At 31.4% G+C, this 23,348-nt stretch overlaps 1 protein-coding gene across 1 annotated transcript; it reads left to right on the top strand.

Annotated features, from left to right (window-relative positions):
* Nucleotides 1-15: 15 nt before the first annotated feature.
* Nucleotides 16-21,787, top strand: LOC143076501 (zinc transporter ZIP12-like). Its single transcript, XM_076252317.1, has 10 exons — nt 16-81; nt 10,663-10,699; nt 12,114-12,289; nt 13,581-13,713; nt 14,267-14,322; nt 15,581-15,676; nt 16,920-16,965; nt 17,606-17,758; nt 19,350-19,537; nt 20,429-21,787. The coding sequence occupies exons 2-10, from the start codon at nt 10,681-10,683 to the stop codon at nt 20,552-20,554; spliced, it is 993 nt and encodes a 330-aa protein (XP_076108432.1). The 5' UTR covers nt 16-81; nt 10,663-10,680; the 3' UTR covers nt 20,555-21,787.
* Nucleotides 21,788-23,348: the final 1,561 nt, after the last annotated feature.

Below are 23,348 nucleotides of genomic sequence, written 5' to 3'. Positions count from 1 at the left end.
TGATAGTTGAATCAGGAAGTGTTGACATTTAATGATCAACTACTTTCCCCTCTGTTTTTGAAGTAGTTGATGTAGTTTAATGTAAGTAAATATTTTCTTTATAGGTTTTTGTGAACTGTTGCTTGTTTTTCGTCGATTATTTTTAGCCAGTGTTGTCGGTTTTTATTCGACTTATGTTTTTTTATTGTTTTCTTTTTATCCTAGTATATTATATTCGATTCGTATCCCTTGATGCAACATATTGAATTCAATTGTTAATACAGGCTAGTAAGATAGTAAAATTCATACGACTTTATTTTCTTATTTGTCGATACTAATGATTCATTGAAAACAGACGGTTTGATTTTTTCCCCTCAAATGATATCTTTAATGCACTTTTCTTTGCTGTTTTGACAAATTACTCGACCGACAGCAGTTGGCCAAATATCCCTGTGAATTAGTCACTGGATAACCAGGGAATTTATTCAGTGAATTCATATCTATAGGTAGTTTGTTAGTTTTACAATTCATAGTTATTACATACATTTTGCAAAAATATATTGTTTCATGATTACGGAAAGTGTACAGTTTTGTCCGGTTCTGTTTCTAAAGATGAAAACTTTGTGATCATTGACCTTAACGCTTTTGTTTGATTGATTTTAGCCGTAAATGCACTTGTTTTATCACCGAAAAGAATTTCGTACATGACAGGTGAATGCATATTTACCTGTGGTATTCTTTAATCAAAAAGACATTATCAGTCCATGTGTATTTAATATGCACTCAGTACTATATACGACGCAGAGCACTTTACCTGTGAGATTTTGTATCACCAATTGCATAACCACAAAACACATTACCTTTAAAAATGTATACCTAATGCATTATGTTAATGAACAAGTTTGTCAAAATTGATATTTCGCTATCAAAATCTCTTAATTTAACACCGTAATTTGTTTTGACCGCGATTGAACTTGTTCAATCAGTACATATGTCAGATTAAGGTATTTTTTTTTCTCCAATTTCTTCTTTAAAATGAACTTTTAACATTGCATCATAGAAAAAAATCGATTCTAATAGGAAAAATTTTAACTCTTGTTCTTCAAATCGGACTAATAATACGCGTTCAAAAGGCATTTATTTTGATTTGATGAAGCCAAAACATAATAGAACATCAACCGTTTCACGATAAACAAATGAACAGATACATGTAAACTTACTTCGAGAAAGGTTTTATTCCCTTTTCTAGCAAGAAACACCAAAATAAATGTCCATTATTATTTATGGCGTTGTTTAAAACACAGCCATCATTGCAATTCGTCTTTCCAGAATCTAAAGGACTATGGGTAATCTCATTGTTTGTGCACCAAAATGAAAATAACGTTACGTCATTGGATGGATGTCCATTGTTTAAAACGTTTCAAACCAATCACAACGTTTTGGTGTACGCTTTTGAAAATATTACCCAGAATGCATTAGATTCTCAAACGGCGAATTTCAATGGTTAAGTCAATTACATACAGCCTATTTATAAATTGGAATTAAAACATGGCCTTCTTTTTAAAACAAAAGAAAAACGTGATATTAAGAGATATATTTTGATATCCAATTAAATTATTAATAAGAGTTGTGGGCATGTGAGAGATCCAGCTAGCTAAACATCAAACCAGGTTTAATCCACCATTTTCTACAAAAATAAAATGCCTTTACAACGTCAGAATTATGAAAGTTGTTATCCATGAATTTAATGTGTAAGGGCTTGTGAGTTTTCCATATAATGAGGGACTTTCTGTTGACAATTTTCCTCAGAGATCGATAGTTCTTGTTTTTTTTACTTTAAAGGCAGTATCCAAAAATTATATATATATTGCTCTCAACACGAGTCACCCCTTTATCGTCCCCTGCCCACGGACTATTAACGTTTCGCATGACTTTACTTGTACACGATGTCAGGGGAGAGCCGAAAATTAAGTCTCTGAAATTTTCTCTACGGAACGAGGATCAACCAGGATCCTTTGTGTTTCAAGTCCGATGCGCTAACCACTAAATAACGGCTTTCCTCAGTTACAAGTATTTACGAGTTCTTATGATCTTGCAGCATTTATACTTTTTCCCCATTATTACCATCATGTTCTATGAGTTGACTGTTCTTACACAATTTTTAATTTTTATAAATTTAAAATCGTTGTGCTCTCGTTGTATTTGTTTGCTGGCGTATGTGTTTATCTAGCAATCGTGACTTCTTTATGACTATTAAAGAACTCCAAATCAGAAACAAAGAAAGGACACGGCTCCTTTTTTAGGGTCACCTGATTTTCTTACACCATATTGTTTTTATGTTTATCAAAATAAAACAATATTTTTTCATTAACATACAGGAACAAGATTTGATTTTATACGCATTGTGAATATATTTCTCTCCCTAATTTGCAAACGAAAATGAAACTATTTTAATTTCAAAAAGTCTTTAACAAGTTTAGACTCAAAAACTTTACCTCAAACAAAATAATGACCTTTTTGCACTTTACAAAAATGAATAAATGTGCCTAACTGCTAAGGAGGTTTATAAATTGTTAACAATATAATGGAATAAATGCGATTGTTATACAGGTCAGAGGTTTAGCTTGCTATAAACCAAATTAAATCTACAATTTTCTACGTGACGGAATGGATGCTCCAAATCAGGAATATAACAGGTGTTTTCCATTCATTTGATGTGTCTGAGTTTGTGATTTTGCCATTTGATAAAGGGATTTTCCATTTTTAATTTTCCGCTGATTTCGTTATTTGACCTTTTACCTGAATAACCCCAATTAAGTTTTATGTAATGTACTATAATATTACTTCTCGCTTACTAACGGGTACAATTCTCGTGTATAGGAAAAAATAAATTCGTAGTTCAGACGAGCACAAGTTTTATGTGAAGTCATGATTAGTATAACCATGATAACATCTTTATATGACGCGACTTTAAATGTTAACACGAGCTAAGATTTTTCTATTCCCGAACAGCCTTATCCGGATTTGCTCATATTTTAGAACGTTTGCTCTTTAACTTCGTAATTAATTTGTTCCCAAGTATTTTGTATTTGAGAGCCACTTATATAAAGCCGATAAGGGTAATTCGAAAAAAAATAATGTATGTCGTATAGGTCAACATAATACCTTTAATAATTAGCAAAGCCCCTGCGTAGTCAGCTATAGACAAATGTTACACAATGTAATTTAAACGGGAAAACTAACGGCTTTACTAATATGCAAGATACGACCGAAAACAAACATTGTAAAACAACAACAAACGACAACAACTAGATTACATGCTCCTAATCGCTATGTCATACTTACGACAACCTTAGCGTCGTCACTTTTTGAGGCACTAGGAAATTCAAAATAGTCGTCAGTGAGGCAAAGTTTGTATGGTCAACAAATTCATCTTCTTTTTAGTAATAATGAAAACTAGATACAATCAAAGTTAAAGTAAAAATTAAAGTTATTTACATGCACATAATAAAACTTTAGTCTATTATCAAGTCAATGAAACCCGGTTGAACAATGGAGAACTCGGCCTCCTTCGAGCCTCTAGTTGTGTTTGGCATGTACAAATTTGTGTAAAACATGACTGCGTTCCCATCGCAAGTTCTGAAAAAGATGAATTTTAAGCGTTTTTTTTATAAAGACTATGTGAAACTTTGCACTCCCAGTGCTCAGACCCCTGGAGCTCTGTACCTGCATTTGTACACAATTGAATGTTAATGTCCTACTGATGCTTGATGCAAATTATTATATTGCTACTGTTGGTTCTTAATGCGACTTTTAATGCGTCCTCGCTATTTAAGCCTTTAATAAAATATTACACTCCAAGTTATTTAACTCAATGTTGCCCAGGACAACAATTCCTACAAACTTAAATCATCATATAAAGATCATCCATTCTCTAAGATTGGTCCATAATGGTCTGGTATTTCTTCAAAAGAAGATTTTTAAAGCTTGTTCCATTGGAGCCTATGTTTAACTTTAGACCCTTAAACTCTAGCCTAATGGATCCCCTGACTTTCATCTATTACCTAAAGAAGTTGTGTCTTGTACCCGAAGTGGTATGCGAGCGACTGCTATCGCTTGTTGTCCGGCCTTTGAAAATATTTTTCCTTATTAGATGTTTCATTCACAAAAGCCGTGCTTCGATTTTTAACTTTTTAAAAACACAGCCGCTGTTACTAAGAATATGACATAATGGTCACGCATGAGTTTTTGATAATATAAAGAAAACCGTTACATTTATCCAAAATCTGTCGACTGTTCATCATGACATAATGGACCTTTGCCGAACATTCCAGAAAATCAATTTGACCCATATCTGAGTTGTGTCATTTAAACGAACTATTTGATAACAACTGTCGAATTCCTAAATTGTTACAGGACATTTTAAGAAAAATGGTAGATTAAACCTGATTTAACGGATAGCCAAACCTCCCATTTTATGACAATGTTAAAAAATATCGCTGAAATGATAACAGTACGTGACAGAAATACAGCACACATGCACACGCAAGAACATTCATCAAAGAGAAACGCACAAACAAATTATTAATATTCGCAAAAAATTTAAACTGCAAAACAACAACAAACATATTTCATCAACGACAAACACCACATGTACAGGATATAACAAAAACAGTGACGAGCTGACGTAACTCACATGAAATTTCGAACTTTATACAATTATTTTTGAAGTTCTATAAAAATAGACCATATGGAGAAATAGCACATTTTTGTCTCGCTTGCAACGAAAGTAATAAATAGCGAGACACATGAATTGATTTTCGGCGACGGCGTCTAAACTTTTATCAACATTTTGTGATTTTTGTCATCTTTAACAGAAGGGTTCAATTCAAACTTCGCCATCACTGGCGGCTATATTGAACTTCGGATCAGCCCAATACGTAACAATTCTTTTTCAGGACCTGGATACGAGGTATATATATACTAAGTTTAAATTCAGTTGTAAATTACGATATAGCGATGTCTTACGACATAAGGTTGTCGAAGTTAAGACATAGCGATGTCGTTATTTCCACATAGCAATGTCGTTATTTCCACATAATATGTCGTTACAACGACATAGCTATGTTGTTATTTCCACGTTATATGTCGTTATTACGACATAGCGATGTCGTTATTTCCCCATACTATGTCGTTATTATGACATATCGATGTCAGTACTACGACACACTATGTCGTATTTATGACATACTATGTCGTAATGTCGATACTATGTCGTAATTACGACATAAATTAAATTTTATCGAATGACCCTTATCGGCTTCCGTGGAAAACAATGGTCTAGCGTACTTTAATAATATTTATAATCATTGTATCTGTTTTAGACTTTCATCAAACTATATTCACGATATAAATAAATACGACAGACTTCTGTTAGAGATATACAAGATTTTAAATGCATTCATATCGTTGACTTTATGAAATTTGATAGTGCTAATTTGAACCAGGTACTATTTATAATTAGATATTTTTGAAGTTTTGAGTTAACATTTGTGCGCTAAAGAATAAGACAAAACTTCCTTTTTGAATTTTCTATAAATATATTGTTTACAGGGTAAAAATTTAAAAATAGAATTGTAAAATTTGTTTACAATAGTATACCGCTATATCTACTTTTTTTTAACAACACAGGAATTAATGTATAATTAGTATCCTATCATTTTCTTTCAAGAACTTTCAAATATCTATTTTCGAGATTTTTTGCTTGTTTCATAATATAATATATTTTGGTGTCACAAAATTTATACTATATACATTTAATTTTACATACTTTTCAATATATCTAAGATTCCAAAATAAAACACTGAATGTATAGAAGACCTACATATTTCTTTGTATTAATGAAGATTTAATAATAATCTCATGACAAACGTTACCAAACATTATAGTATGTTTGTATGAACATCTTTCCATAGGAGGAGACTATTTAAAACGGAATTGATTATTTTCTCATATTTTTATATAACAAATTTAAACACAAGTAAATTTGGATATCTAAAGAATTTTGATTGTCAATTTGTTAGCTTTTCCAGCTCTTTAAAAAAAAAACCCTTTTCATTAAATAATAAAAATATTAACACAATAATTTAGCTTTTACCTGTAACCGACAGTATAAGGGGTATATTAGATTTCAATTCGGTTATCACAAACTAATACACACCAACCATATATGTTTATCTATGCAGTTTGTTTTTAAACACTTTATGTAGTAACAGTTATCTTATGGAATTAATTTAGTGTAGGATTGATCTAATGATCTATCAACAGTTTCTCTTAATTAAGGATCAAGATACACTCATGGATGGTCAGGAACCTTATGGAATAAGTCTCGTTCCATTTTTTAAAGCAACACGACCTGTAAAGTCAACAGTAGTATACGGCTGTTACATGTTTACTTTTTTATATACTTCGTTGCTTAAAAAAATATCTATATATTTATATATATATAACTCGTCTAAACATCAACTCAACAATGTTAGATCTGTAAATTTGCTTTCGCAAATTTTTTGTTCTTCCCTCGCCGGGATTCGAACCCATGCTACTGAGATATCGTGACACCTAATCGCCTGCACTGTAGCCGTCCCGCTAGACCACACGACCACCTGGGCTTCACAATAATAAAGCTTTCAGTGGCCGTGTGTTACCTTCCCTATATATATAATTTTCTCTGGGTTTTGGTATTTATGTATCTATAGCAAGAGTGTATTACACGATCAATTAGCAGTGGGAACACCTATTGATTTTGTTCTGATTATTATTTTTTTTTCCGCCTTATCTTTTTCTTGCGTAGTATTGTTGTTTCATCAGATGTCGCTTACATATTTGGAATATAATATCACATAGTTTATTCGCTTTAAAAATTTACAACCGCGTAACAAAATACTTTTCATTGTAAGAGTTTTCTCCCCAAACGCTGTTTTCCTTGTGGCCACTACTCCTTCGCAACCGAAAAAGATTACGACAAATTTATTTTAACAAATTGCTCATTACATCTTCAGGATTAGGAGTTTAGTTTTGACCGAAGTTATCCGGAGACTCCCTATGAGAGTTATTCCCCCTTATGTATTTGATATAAGTGATTTGCATTTCCAACTGGTAAACCATAAGTGATAGAGACCTAGGGTCTTTTGATTTGAGATCCTTGGTCCAAAAAAAAATAAAATAAGGTCAAAAACAAAGCCCAAGGTCATATTCTAAATTCTTTATTTTGGCTTATTTTGGCTATTTTCAAATTCTGTACAACATATCGACAAATTATTTTTTCTAAATTGTTAGTTGCGACATGTCGTTACTTACATATTTTGGTTGAACGGGTACGTAGACAATTAATGGGAATTTTCATCCATCCTTTATTTTGAATTACGCGTATAGTGATATATCTCATTAACCATACATAATAAAGACCTGGGGTCTTTTGATTTGAGATCCTTGGTTTATGACGTTAAAATTGAGGTCAAGGTCATAGGTAATTTGCACGTTCTAGATTTTGACCTTTGCTTTAAATTCATATTTATACATTATAAAGCCATAGGAACTTACATTTTAGATTCATTTTTAATATTTTGATAATAAAATAGATCTTTACTTGTGGAAAGACCTTCAATTGTTCTTTGAACAATTGGTTTTTAATTATAAATATATTTCTTCATAACTTTCAATAGAAACAAACTATTTTTAACTTCCAAAAAGTGTTAATTAAGTTTAAACTCATGCAATTTAGTTAGAGTGTATAACACTGTCGATTAAAATGATCTTTTTTGGCTATAGTTCTTGCTATTCTTATTGTACTCACACATATGTTTGACTGTTTAGGCCTGGAATTATCCTTTATTAATCAATATTTTGTTAATTTATGTGATTGTCTTACAAGTGAGAGATTTAACTAGCTATAAAACAAGGTTTTAGCCACAATTTTCTGCAAAAAGGAATACCAATACCATGTCAGGAAAATGACAGTTGATATCAAAAGATCAAACGAATAAAACGGTCATAATCCTGACTTGGTACAGGCATTTTCGTTTGTAGGAAATGATGATTGAAACCTGGTTTTGATGCTAGTTTAACCTCTTACTTGTATGATAGTCGCATCAATGTCTGGGATGAAAAAAAACTTGTGTTACGAATAATTCACCATTTTTAACCAGTATATTTACAGATAATCAATGATAGTAAATGTTAACAGATATACAGTTTCGGCAAAAACAGAGAAGTAACATTTCTTTGTCTTAAATCCATTTTGTTAATTAAATGTTAGTGTTTTGTAAGAAACCAATGACAAAACTGGTTAGATTTCCAAACTAGGAATTTAGTATCAAAATGCCATATATTCATTAAATGTACGGATAAACCGTTATAATAAAGTGCACTCCACATTTAATCAATTAGATATATAGGATATCATTTTCAGTTTAACCAGGATATTAATTATTTCGGTCAGGTATTTAAGTTCATATTTATATATAATGCTGTTCGTAACGACATAATAATATTTTTTTGTCAATAAAAATATATTGTTGACATGGTGTATAACTAACTGTACTTTTCCATAATTTAACGCATTTGTGTATATATTTAAACATAAATAATGTTTAAAATAGTTTATAGATTTTTATTTGTATTAAATATAGAAAAATAGACTAAAATTTATATCCAATCAATAATCAACAAGGTTTTAATCGGTACGCTTTCTTTTATACAAAACAAAGGGTTTGTAAAATAAGGGATTAAAAGGTAAATTGTTTTTCTTTGAATATTTTGCTTATATCTATAAACTAAAATAGGCTTGTTATTTGTTATAATTCAATCATAATGAGACCTTAATCAAAGATATTTAACCATTTTTAGTCTTTTTCATATTTTATATAACAGATATATCAAATAGCATGTTTTAAATGTTCACAGAACATATGTCGTTTGGACTTCAAAACTAGTTTATTTTTTTCAAATGGTGTCAAACGTGTTGGCTTGATAGATGCTTAAACAAAATAAAAGCCTCATTTATACATTTCTATTGATATCTAAATAAAATTTTGTTAAGCAATTTATTGAAAGTCTGGGGGATATCAGATCTTACCTGTTTCTTTTTTGATAGAGATAAAAAGGGTGAAGAATATATATCTAAAATAATCTTTACAGTTTTATGTTCAAAGTTAGGCCCTAGTCACATGTTTAGTAATTGACATCTTAATGTCCGAGGATCTTTTAAAATTTGTTTGTATAACAACATATGTACACAAGAAAGGAACAATAAAATAAGAAACTTTTAATGGTGGATGCTACAAGTAGATAAGGATTTGATTGCCCTTTCAGAGCACCTAAGATCAAATATGGTGGGGCTCTTGTCGCTCGGTAATCAGTTATCTAAGTTTTGTTTTGTGTTCTGTTGTTCGTCCTTTCGTCGTTATTCGATTTTGTAATATCATTGTAAATGTGTTTACGACTGATGAATTCTAATATCTCTTTAGTGTAGTTTGAAATTTGGCGACTATGTTGAACGAACCTATCCAATCGAACTAGAGAAAAAGGATGCTACAAATACACTTAAGTCTGCTTCATATCTTGACTTACATCTGGAAATTGACAATGAGGGTTGGTTGACAACAAAACTTTACGACAAAAGAGATTATTTCAGCTTCCCAATTGTGAACTTTCCATGTCTATGTAATAACATTTCAGAAGCGCCTACATACGGAGTATATATCTCCCAATTGATACTATATTCCCGGGCTTGTATTTCCTATCAAGATTTCGTTGCAAGCGGATTGCTACTCACAAGGAAGCTTTTACACCAAGAGTTCCAAACGGGGAAGTCGAAATCATCCCATCGTAAATTTTACGGACTCCATCACGAGTTGGTTAACCGTTATTGAATAACCGTTTCACAGATTACTAGTATATTGGATATGTTCCTTATGTCGCGACTACAATACCCTTCCCTTTTCACGAATGTGACCTACCGAATAAGATAATTTACCGGATTTGTAATAACATACGCAACACGACGGCTTGCCAATGTGGATTTCCGTTTCGGAGCCCCTGAGATCACCCCAGTTTTGGTGGAGTTCGTGTTGCTTAGTCTTCAGGGTTTTTTTGTTTTGTCGTCTGTACTATTATTTGTCTGTTTGGGTTTTTTTTAAGCCATGGCGTTGCCAGCTTATTTTCAATCTATGAGTTTGAATCTCCCTCTGGTATCTTTCGCCCTCTTTGATGAAATTAAATGACGTCGATTCATGTTGCATCGATACATGCAATTTCCAAGCTAAAACGCAAACGTATTTACGCGATAATTTTTCATAAAAACTATTTTTTGAGATAATTGGGATTAACTCATGGCAAAAAATAGCATGTCATACAAATAGAATTTTATCCTTTGTTCAATACCGCATGTTGAGATGGGATGAAACTTTTTAGTTTTGTTGGACTATTGGGTTTCTATCTTGTAGCGTATAAGCAACAGTAAACGTATATCATGGTATATCTATCAATTTATGGTTTTCCAAAGTGTTGGTTGTACATTCAATAAAAGTGTAACCGAGCGACTTATGTTCTTATTATTTCAAATTGTTGAATATTGCTGTGATTGACCACAAAGTAAAATAAATAATAATTGTTTATTGGTTTCAGTTATGATATAGTAGAAAAATGCCTACTACAGCTGAAAGTAAGTTTATATAACCTATCAATAGTCATATGCAGTAGGTACATTTAAAGGCAATATAGTCACTACAAAATTTTCATACTTGCAAGTAATGATAACAGCGATTGTCTTCACTCTTCCGGGTCAATTGTTTTACTACTTTAATCATATTGAACAAACTTTCAATAACTTTTGATAGCTATAATCTGTTATTTTCTTTAATTGTATTTCAATTTTTGTTCTATTTGCTTTAAAATTATGTCATATGAAACTTTCCAACATATTATAGACGTGTTATCATGTAATTAACACGTAATCACGGATAATTTGTTTCTAAATTTTCCTAATTTATGAACTGCTTCGATGACGATCACATCAAAATACCAAGGGGAGATAACAAAACATGATAAGTCAGATAAAGACATGCAAAAAACGATAGAAAACCATAATAAGTCGAAGAAAGAAAAAACAAGGGTAGATAAAAAACCAAATAAGTAAAAGGACAAGCAATTAGAGATAACAAAACACAACAACATTTCGAAAAAAAAGACAAGCAAGGGCAGATAACAAAAACAATTAAACTAAGAAAGGTGATAAAGAGGAGATAACAAAACATAAGAAAGAGTCAAAGAAAGACAACAAGAAGAGGTAACAAACACAATAAGTTTAAGAAAGACAGACAATAACCGGAAAAAAGACTGAAAAAACCCAAAAGACAAAGACACAAAACACTATATAAATTAGAAATGCAGGGATTGATTGCGGTTACAACAAATGAAACATATCAGTTATATCACGTGACAACATGTTACTCTTCCAAGGTTCCTGAATTCATCCCAGAATTTTTTCAGGGTATGTGTTTCAGAATCTTTATTTGTCTGTGCTACGTTTTGTTATTGGCGTTTGTCTTTTTGAAGTTTTTTTGTTTGGATTTGTGTTGTCTAATTTTATTGGAATATTGATTCTTTTTGCCACCTAGTTGTCTTTTCTGATTTTACAAATAAAACAGTTGATAACTGATGTTTAAATCTCATAATTAAAATTTAGGTTGTAAAAATCAAGGTAAAAAAACAACCCTGAGGTATCTACAGGAACCCCAAACTGAAAGATAGGATGTATATAATCTTGCTTTGCATTCATCTCCCGCCTAACGAATCCAAACTCAGTTAAACAAAGCATAATGTCGTCCGAAAGACGCCATGAAGATTACTAAACATTTACCGTCGAAAACCATTTATTCAATTACCCAAATGAAATATGCTATCCTATTGCAAAAAAATATTGCTTTTGATTCCAAGTCCTAGAATATCGTATTCCAGCAATGCAAACAAAAGTTACTTACTTTGATATCATCATCGAGTTTCATTGTGGATATAACTGCATCTCATTACATTTTACTTTTAAAAATATGTTAATACTTTTCATGTATGTATTTCAGTCTATGGTTATGGTATCTTAGCTAATGCAATATGTTGCGTATGTTCTATTTGTGGAGCTGCCATTTTGCCATGTGCTAAGCGGTTCTCAAATGCATACCACGTGTTTTTGTCTGTTTTTATGGGATTAGCTGTCGGAACACTGTTTACAGGGGCAGTGGTTCATCTTATTCCTGAGGTGAGCTTAATATTTTATCTTGTCACAGGTAAAATAAATATGAAAAATTGTATAGTTTTGATTGTTATTTTATTGTGTAATATATTCTTAAAAATGATTGCTGTATTTAAACAATAAAGTCAAAACAATTATATTTGAATACAGTGTAATTTCAAGACTGTATTTTAAATACTAGTATTCATTTTAATTCAGCAATGTGATATGATGCTGAATTTAAAAGAAGTGCTTGTCGTTTGTCTTGTAATTCGCATACTGTGTATATTGTATGTCATTGTAGCATTTATATATATATATTCTAATATTTCAAGAAGTATTTGGCCCGTTTATTCAATTTATGAACCAACACCTTCAACTACAGTAGTAAACAAATAATACTAAACACATCATAGAGAGCAACACTTAAGTCATCTTGTTAACAGATGACTAAAAAGAGCAACTCACTGAATTCCTTCGACCAGTTGTTTGTAGAATTTGTGATATTCATGTATCGAAAGGGTAAAACAAGTATATGTTGTCTATTGATGTTTTTGTTATCTGCAGGCTTTAGGGTCCAACTTTGGGACTTTTTTGGTATTTGTTTACTGTTTTTGTTATACACTCTATAGGTCCAAATTTGTTAACATTGTTTTTGTTATACACTCTATAGGTCCAAATTTGTTAACATTGTTTTTGTTATACACTCTATAGGTCAACATTTGTTAACATTGTTTTTGTTATACACTCTATAGGTCCACATTTGTTAACATTGTTTTTGTTATACACTCTGTAGGTCCACATTTGTTAACATTGTTTTTGTTATACTTTATATTTCCACATTTGTTAACATTAATTTTGTTATACACTCTATAGGTACTCATTTGTTAACATTGTTTTTGTTATACACTTAATAGGTCCACATTTGTTAACATTGCTTTTGTTATACACTCTATAGGTCCACATTTGTTAACATTGTTTTTGTTATACACTCTATAGGTCCACATTTGTTAACATTGTTTTTGTTATACACTTTATAGGTCCACATTTGTTAACATTGTTTTTGTTATACACCCTATAGGTCCACACTTGTTAACATTGTTTTTGTTATACACTCTATAGGTCCACATTTGTTAACATTGTTTTTGTTATACACTCTATAGGTCAACATTTGTTAACATTGTTTTTGTTATACACTCTATATGGCCACATTTGTTAACATTGTTTTTGTTATACACTCTTTAGGTCCACATTTGTTAACATTGTTTTTGTTATACACTTTATAGGTCCGAATTTGTTAACATTGTTTTTGTTATAGGCTCTAGGGGTCCATGGGCATTCTGATCATGAGCATGAAAACGAGGACAACAGTACAGAACACGACCATGACGATCATAAAGCAGGGATCCATGTTGAAAACTACATATGGTATACAATGGTTGTATTACTGGGTAGGTGTTGTTTAGAAACCTACATAGGCTTAAGCATTATCATAACTATGAATAATATGAGGAATCAGACATCACCACAGACAATTTTCAAGGGTGCAATTTATAAATCAATTATGAAGCTGTTGATATATATTTTTTAATTGTTTACAGTTTATCAAACTATCATATTCAAATCGAAATCCAAGGGTAGATCTTGAAAGTCCAAGCATGGGAGAGCAACACACTTTATTATCTGTGTCTTTTTTACTTTGTATATATTGTACAGAAAAAAGATGCGAAAGATACCAAAAGGAACAGTCGAATCACAAGTCGAAAACAAACTGACAATGCAATGGCAATAAAAAAAAACAAAATACATACAACAGTTCACATAACACAAAATATAAAACCAACAACGAGATATACACTTACCCCTAAAAAAAATCGGGTAGATTACAGGTGTTCTGGTAGAGTAAGTCGATCCTGCTTCATATATGGCACGCGTCGGGATGGTAATGCTAGTACAACAAACAGGTGAAATGAATAAATTGTTTTTTGTTTTCTTTTTTGATAGGAACATATGCATTTTATCTTTTGGAAATGATACTGACTTTCCTGAAAAAAAGAAAGGTAATGTATTGATAGTATAGAATTTTGTAAAAAATAAAACATTTTTACAGCCATTAAGATTTGAATAAAAATACAACCATTATCTGTTACCAAATGGATGGTTTTACAATCAATTTAGTGGATACGACACAAGGTCCTTCTTCAAGTGGGCTAAAACGATTGTCCTTTATCAGGTAGACTAGAACGGAAAATATGCATAATAAAATGATGTCACCATACTAGTGATTTGTAAAATTATAAAGTTTTACATTATACTTATGTTGGCCTGCATACACCTTATCGCTATTTAGTCCATTCCGGGAAAAACAGTCATTTATACAACTTCCTGTTTGGGTCACCGGCCGAAAAACGGAGGTCATCAGTAGTGAGCTGAGGGAGAAAAAACTTTAGAAAGTGATCATCAAGAAACTTTGATATAGTATGATCCACTTTTTTCGAAATTAAAATTGAAGTAAAAAATATTTTGTTTGAAGTATTTACGGTAGTTTAAACAGGTCTCATTAAAAAGTATCATGCATGGTGAATTGTTTAAACAGGGTCCCAGATAGCTTCAACTGGATGAAAAAGTTGTGTAATTTTAGAACTTATCCGGAATGGAATAAATAGCGATTAGGTGTATTATACCTACATCCATTAAATATTGTCTATCTCAAAACATCTGTTTTTGGGAACACTTGTGTAAAAACTCCATGACGGTAATCCACTAGGATGTTGTTACTGAAATAAACACACAAGTGTGAAGAAGAAATGCACTCAACTATAAATGCTTTGAAATTGTTCTTAATGATTTTTTTTTTTTTTTTTATTTTTTTTTCAGAATTTTTTAAATGCCAATAAGTTAACTCTCCAAAAGAGATCAAATGACACATGAAGAAATCAATAACTATAGATCACAGTACGGCCCCGAAATTACAAATGTAAAACAATTTAAAAAAGAAAACTAAACAGCCTCATAAATGTACAAAATAATGAACGAGAAACAAATATGATATCCATCAACAAACGACAACCATTAAAATGCATACACCTGACTTACAATAGGCATATACAACATGTGGCGGGGTTAAAATAGAACTAAGGCGCCAACCCAACCCTAACCTGGGACAGTGTGATAACAGTGTAACTTGAAAAGTATGTTGAAAAGTGCTTCACTTATCAAACAGATACAAAGCAGGTGTATTTACAAATCAAATATCGGCATTGTTTTACATGGAAATTAACAGTAGAAAATGGCAGGTAAACTTATATATATTTACAGGGACTTATATCAGAAGTAGCCATATCAACTGAACCAGGAGCAGCAAACCTCGGACAACTTGATAGTGATTCCAAAAGTTCGAAAGATTTTTACAATGTATGTACACGTTCATTTGCCATTGCTTCTCCCAGCATCGCCTCAACTGTTACAAATATCGGGATAAACACGTGTTGCTTTCTAGGCGTCGTCGTAAAACTTAATGTTTTCTAATATTAGGGCATACATATTATCCATAAGCTAACTTTAAAGCCAAAGAAAAGATTATAAAACAATGTTAATGATGTGATATTATTGACAATGAGACATTTATCCAACATATCCTAACATGAAGCATCAGTTTGGCTATTGTACAGTTTTCATATGTATGTAATAGTGAAGTTATGTATAAATGAACAAATTTATACGGACATTTAAATGGGGAATAAAAAAAACTAGAAAAGAACATTTTAAAAGCAGTTTCCCAAAGTCATTTATCTAAAGCAGCGTATTACCTCACTTCTATCATGAGTGCCTACATTTACGTGAATGGTTGGTGCTAGTCTAAATTACACCAAAAGCTTAAATATTACTTCAATGGTAATACTTTAAAAGAAATTATATTTGTTTGATTTTTTTCTCTAGTAAAAGGGGAGTAACCTATTTTGAGTTATGTTTCGTTGCTCATTTTAAATGCATTGCATAAACTATTTGATTCTTACATACACATCATTTCGTCCGGGTGTTTAACTTACAATTTTTTGTCATCTTGGAAATATGTGCTGATTGCAGAATCTCAACACTCCCTGTTGAATTAATGGGGATCATTGTTGTCAGTTTATTTCTAAATGTTTTTTCTATGTCATTTGATTATTGTCCCAGTGCCGTACTTTCTTTGATTTCTGAACATGAGTAAAATTATGCTAACTCCAATGGAAATGTTTACCGCACGTTTCTCAACAAAGCTGGTGTTTCTAAAAACCACATATCTAAGGATGAGCAGTACAATCGCGGCTAAGAAATTGGAGAAATTTACAAATCGTACTCTATCTGTTACAAGTATGGAAAAGAAGACTAATCAATGCAACGGTAGATTTTTGTACGACATCTTTAAAAAAAATAATGCCCATTACTTTTTTTGTTATTTAGTACCATTAGTTTAGCACGATCACCATATTTCTAAAAAAAAATACGTTTGTGCATTTTGTGTGCGTCGATTGTTGAAAAAGAATCAGGAAAATCAAACCATAAAATGGTAGTTTACCTTTATATATATATTTATGAATTTGTTCACTGTCAAACAAAAGTGTTTATCTTCTTGACTGAACGTTTCAACTATATTCATATTTTTTTTCTATTACAGGTCAATTCAAAAGGTCACATTAATTTAGGATCAGAAGAAAAAAAAGGTAAACTTTTGATTATATTTTATGTCATTATCATACACTTAGATGGAATATCTTATAACTTTCGCACAATGATAATAGCATTTACTTTACGTAAATTCAAAATTTTCCGAAATATTTTCAATAGAAAACGAATTTTTAACCTTAAACAAATCTTTGTTTATCGTCAAATTATCCGGCTAAACATGAATTTACATAGCAAGCAATATATATTGTTCGTTTTATTGTGTTTTTGGTGATGCTGTACCTTTCTAGACTTGTTATATATTATATTTTGTAGTGTACTGTATCATAATTATATGATCTATCGCCCCGTAAGATTTATCGTTGACTATCTATTCAGTCATTTAATATATATATATATATATATATAAGATGTGGTATGATTGCCAATACGACAACTTTCCACAAGAGACCAAATGACACAGTAAATTAGCAACTATAGGTCACCGTACGTCCTCCAACAATGAGCAAAGCCCATATCGCATAGTTAGCTATAAAAGACCCCGAAATTTTATCTTTTTTTTTAATTTTTAATTTAATTTTAATTTTTGTTATTTTATTTCAAAAAGTTGATACTAAACTTAACGATTATGCGTTATTTGTTAATCCAAATTGAATGTATTTGATTATATACATATAGATATCGCTCCACTAGCATACATGATAATAATTGGAGATGCTATACACAACACTACCGATGGTCTCGTGCTGGGAGCAGCTTTCTCGAGCGATATAGCGGCTGGTATTGGTCTTACTATAGCTATATTCTGTCACGAATTACCACAGGAATTAGGTAATTATTATACAATTATAGCCTTTGTATGAGGTCGATACGAGGTTATATCGACCTAAGAAAAGCATATTGACTGAGGACGAAGTCCGAGGTCGATATGCTTCTCTAGGTCGATATAACATCGTATTGACCTCAACCAAAGGCTACAATTGTTATATTATTAATCAACAACTATTGCATGAACAATGTAAAATTGGGGATTTCTAGAATGTATTTTTAGTAACATGCTGTATGCCCTGTGCAATATGCTGTTTTTGACCTAAGAAAAGCTTAACACAACAGCATTGGCATGCAATCTGAGTAAATACAAATGTACATGTGATCAAGTTTTAACGAATCACAAATCCTTCAAAATATTCGATTAATAATATAATGCTATATTTAGTCTTAAATTTCTTTCCTTAGTAATTGTTTATTCTGCAACAATGGTTTCATTATCCTGCAATCAATCAGGACTGGACTTCAATTTGACTCAGAAAAAAAATCAAAGGACATATTTTACCGAGTTTTAAGTTGGGATATTTCCAGAAGTCCTTGCGTGTAAAGTATGAAAAGAATCTTGTTTCTCAAGTTTTAAGTGTGAACTATGCATGGGTGCGTTTTGTACATACCAAAAGACGGTAACACAGAAACGAAGTATTAACTGTACATTTGTAGCTATAGTCTGTCATGAATTACCACAGGAATTAGGTAACTTTAATGCTATAGTTATTCACAATTTCGCACAGAAATCAAGTGTTTACTATAGCTGCAGCCCTTCGCGAATTCCATCTAGTTCCTCACATGTCCCCATGTAGAGATATTATATGAAGAAAAAAAATAGTATGGCACCTACTCTTTTTTTAACCAACAACAATCCAATCCCAATAGATAATGACGTTTTCTTTATTATAGTGAGGTCAATAAAACAACACTTTTTTTCAATCTGAACAATCTAATGTAATGTACTGTTGAATCTAATATACTTATCATTTACTATCTAACATAAATTGTTTTTTGCATGTAATTTATTGAATAATATAAATGTCGTTAACTAGATGAAAAATGTTTTCATTGCTTCGTGCGTTTTTCTTTAAAACATATTTTAGCATTCAACTCTTAAAAATCAAGCAATAAACCAATACAAATAAATATACTGTAAGCGTTCTGAGCACTTTGAAATAAACACCCATGCATATACTTTACCGCTGTATACCGCTCACGACAATAAAACACCATTTTCTAACTATGCTAATACCAGTTTGCTTACCTTATGAAGAACTATCCAACGTAGACCCTTGAAAGACATAGATGGATTATTATCTTACCTCCTATACATTTCTAGAAACATGATTGGTTAAAAGCGTCCGCGTGGAGACCGTGTATATTCCATATTAGTTTTTTAGGGAGGCGAGGCTTATTCCATACACGGTTAGTAGCATGGATTAATACTTTGATGACAAAGTTAGATACAGAAAAATTGTGATTTTGTAAAAATTCCGATCATACTTACCTGACTATACACTGGGACTATTACACTAACAGTATTATATAATAGTCCTAGCTATACACTTATACAGTCTTGTTCATACAACTTATCTTATTTTTCTAGGTGATTTTGCTGTGCTAATAACCAGTGGGTTGTCGTTCTGTCAGGCAATATTGGCCAATTTGTTCTCGTCATTGACAGCCTTTATTGGTTTCTTTGTTGGTGTACAGGTGGCGTCGTATGCAACTGCCGTCAACTGGATTTATGCGGTAACAGCAGGAAATTTTCTGTACATAGCCCTCGTTGACATGGTAAGATATAAATTTAAAATCAACTAAAACTGTCTTTTCCGTTAGGTTTTATAATTCATTTTTTTTTTTTTTTTTATAGGACGGGACAACTTCAGGCAATTTTTGCAAAGGTTTATGCAATTTTATGTTAAATTGCTTAATTGCTTAATTTTTTTTTATTATAAAAATGCCACAAAACTTCGAATAATAGCACAGTTTAAAGCTGTAAGAATAAGAATGTTTCCCAGGTTTTTTTTACTACGAACACATTAATCACATAATTCATTTATCAAAACCTAAATTGGTAGTCGCTCAAATGGTCATGTTAATAAAACTAAAATTTAGTCTAAATTTTGAAAATTGATGTGTCTCAAACTGAAAATGATAATTTCCATATTATTGAGTTCAATTCGAATCTTATATATAGCAGCCTCGTTCTCGTTTTTGTCACGTGTTTATGACTTGAACTAAGGAATGAAAAAACCAAAACAATAGCATACATCTCATAATTTGCGTTTGTGTCAAGCTAAAACAATGCGTTCATGATAAAGATCAATTAGACAGAAAGTTTAGTAAGACTTAAGAGGGTACAAAACACCTAAGGGAGTTAACCCTTTAAAAATCAGCAGAATGTTTCAATCAAATACTACTAGTCAAGAAAGCTCGAGCTTTTCAAGAAGCCCAAATAGTGTTTTTCAAACTGCTATATGTCTAATAAAGTATTCATGAAAATTGTGTGATTCAAATTTCTTACAAATCTAATATATTTGTTAACCTACAGGTCAAATTAAATATTTATTTTCAAAAACATAAGAAAAATTAAACTAGTCAGATTTTTTAGCGTCAAAGTGTTGGTTACCCCCTTTATTAAGTATTGTATAAGTAAGTAAGAAGTCTATCTTATTATTTCAGTTACCAGAGCTAATGAAGCGGGGATCTAATAGTTGGAAGACTTTCTGTTATCACAATATCGGAATTTTAACTGGAGCACTTCTATTAGTTATTGTAGCAGTTTTTGAGGAGCACATAGAAGTATGATACCGATAGACAATCACCAAGTAGTTATCTCTCGAGATTTCAACGAGACTTGAATAAAAAGTCATCCTTAAGTAGTATACAAAACAAGACATAATATTTATTTATTTATCTATATTTTTCTGTTATTTGTATAGCATATTAAGAACGTCTATTTTCTTTTTTAGCTCCAAGGGCCATGAGAGATTTTATTTTCACTTTGCCTCCGTTGTTCGTCTGTTACCTGTCGTCCATCGTCCGTAAACTTTTCATTATAAAATCTTCTCTTCTGACACTACTATAAAAAGACTTGAAAATAGAATTTGTATGCTTCAACTATATAGTTTATGATTTTCGTTGTAAGTAGATCAACAAATATGACTGCCGTGTCTGAAAATATAACATAATGACCAGTACCTGACTGACATTACTGACAAACTATAGCCATAGAGGAGCACTGACATAGTACAAATGTTAGGACAAAAATCTCTGTTTAAATATTGAAATTTTTTTCTTAACATCTTGGAAATCATTGGGTTGTATTGTTTTTGCAGTTTTGTCTGTTATCAAAAAACTTTAAGCCGCTAGTTTAAACATGACTATCGCAAAGAGATTAAAAAAAAAAAAAAAAAAAGTAACAGTTACTATTTTATGTGTTAAAAAATAATCCACTTAAAACAAATTGGCGATTTTTCCATAGATTAGCGATTTACATGGAAGGCACATCTGTGCGTATGGTTATATACTTTTAAAGATATTTTATTAAATAGGGTACATTGTGTTTTCATACTGTTTGTGGTTATATGTTATTCCTTGATTGATTTATTTATTATATAGGAATGTCTGTATGAAATGATCGTCTTTTTTATATGTACCATTTTATGTGTTATGTACATTTTAGCACCACATTATTACCTATTCCGTATTGTAATGTCCTATTTTTATATATCCTTTTTCTGTCGGCCTTTTATATATATATTTTTACTCAATTATTCAATTCATATCCAGGCACTCATACGTAAAAGTATATATTAGTGGTGTTTTAAGCTTAATAGCACAGTAGAAATAAGTTCCACTTAACACGAATTATAGTATAAAGAAGTATACTTTTGTGCTAAATTTGTATGCAGATCTGACTTTTTATCTGACAGCAAACACCAATAATAACACGGTTTTTCATGCATTTCGATATAAATTAACTAATTAGATCGCAGTTATATTACATGTTGTTTTTTTTTAAATAAAGTTGTGCCTTTACATTTTGTGTTTGTGTTTTCGTTTCTGGTTTGCTGATTGGGTAACATAACACATGTTGTCTAAAAATAAAACTTCTATAATGATTACAGTGATTACAGGGATTAAAAAATAGTGGTATATAATAAATCAAACCAAATATAATAGAACGTGCTATGGTTTGACAATTTGACAACTCTCCCCTACAGACCAAATGTTCAACACACATGGACATATTACTCACATTAATTCCACGTGAATTTGAATTCATGGAAATTTCACCTCAAACGAGCTTGTTCGTGAAATCAGTTCATGAGAGTTTCATGTGAATCTCGTTAAACTCACTTTTTTGAAAGAAAGTGATTCAAATAACATCTTCATTAAGATTCCATATTTTATTTTTTTTTATAAAGTTCCATGAAGTGTAACTTTCACGTAAGATTCATTTGAATTTCAAGTCATGATGTCTTCACATGATAATTTTCTCGAGAGTTTCATGTATTTCCTCGTTTGAAGTGAACCCCACGTGAATTTCATCAGAGATTCATGTGAAATTCACAGGAACAAATTTTGTCTGAGTATAGTTAACTGTATCTGAGAATTTTAAATGTAAATTTCCAATCAAACAAAACAAAGCAACCTCAACTGAAAAACCTTATTGACAGCACAAACCCATATATCATCTTTGGTACGGAGACCTGGATTGACAATAGTATTAAAGACTCTCAGATTTTTCCAAAAGGGTATAACATATTTAGAAATGACAGAAACCAATCAGGAATAGGCGTCCTCATAGCAGTAAAGAACATATATATATATAACATCTGTTCCAGAATGGCAAACTGACTGCAAAATTGTATGGTGCAAATTGGAGTTTGTTGGCTACAAAGCTATCTACCTATCGTCTTACTACAACCCTAGGACATCAAATGAAGAAAGTATAAATCCGTTTGGTAGAAGTATAGAAAGAGCTTCAGGAATAAACAATGCCTTTATATTATCTGCTGGAGATTTCAACCTACCAGGATGGGACTGGACGAAAAACATTATAAAACCAAATACCCAGTATCCTACCATACATCATAAATTTACAGAAATATTAGATGAATATAGTCAACTAGTCGAAGAATCAACAAGAGGCAGTAATATCTTAGATCCTATAGTAACAAACCATCCATCCAGTTACCGTAGGGGTGAGATCATACCGGGTATATCAAATCATGATATACTGTATTCTGAAATCAATATAACACCTACCAATCAACAAAAACCTCGTCAGATACCATTATATAGTAAAGCGAAATGGGAGAATGTAAGAAATGACATCAAAAACATCTACCAGTCACTACTACATATAACAAGGGAAGATAAGTCAGTAGAGAACAATATATTTGGATGAAAGCAGAAAAAAATACATACCGCACAAAACAGCAAAGAATACTGTGGATTCATTTATTTTCGTGGGTATCAATTTTCGTGGATTAAGAAAAACTTGCATATTCGTGGATATTTAATTTCGTGGTTTTGCTGAAGTCTGCATACAAACCTATAGAAAAATTAAAAACCAATTGTTCAGAGAACAATT

Source organism: Mytilus galloprovincialis, chromosome 5 (genome assembly GCF_965363235.1).
Source record: "Mytilus galloprovincialis chromosome 5, xbMytGall1.hap1.1, whole genome shotgun sequence".
Classification (NCBI taxonomy): domain Eukaryota; kingdom Metazoa; phylum Mollusca; class Bivalvia; order Mytilida; family Mytilidae; genus Mytilus; species Mytilus galloprovincialis.
This window is presented reverse-complemented; position numbering and strand designations above follow the sequence as displayed.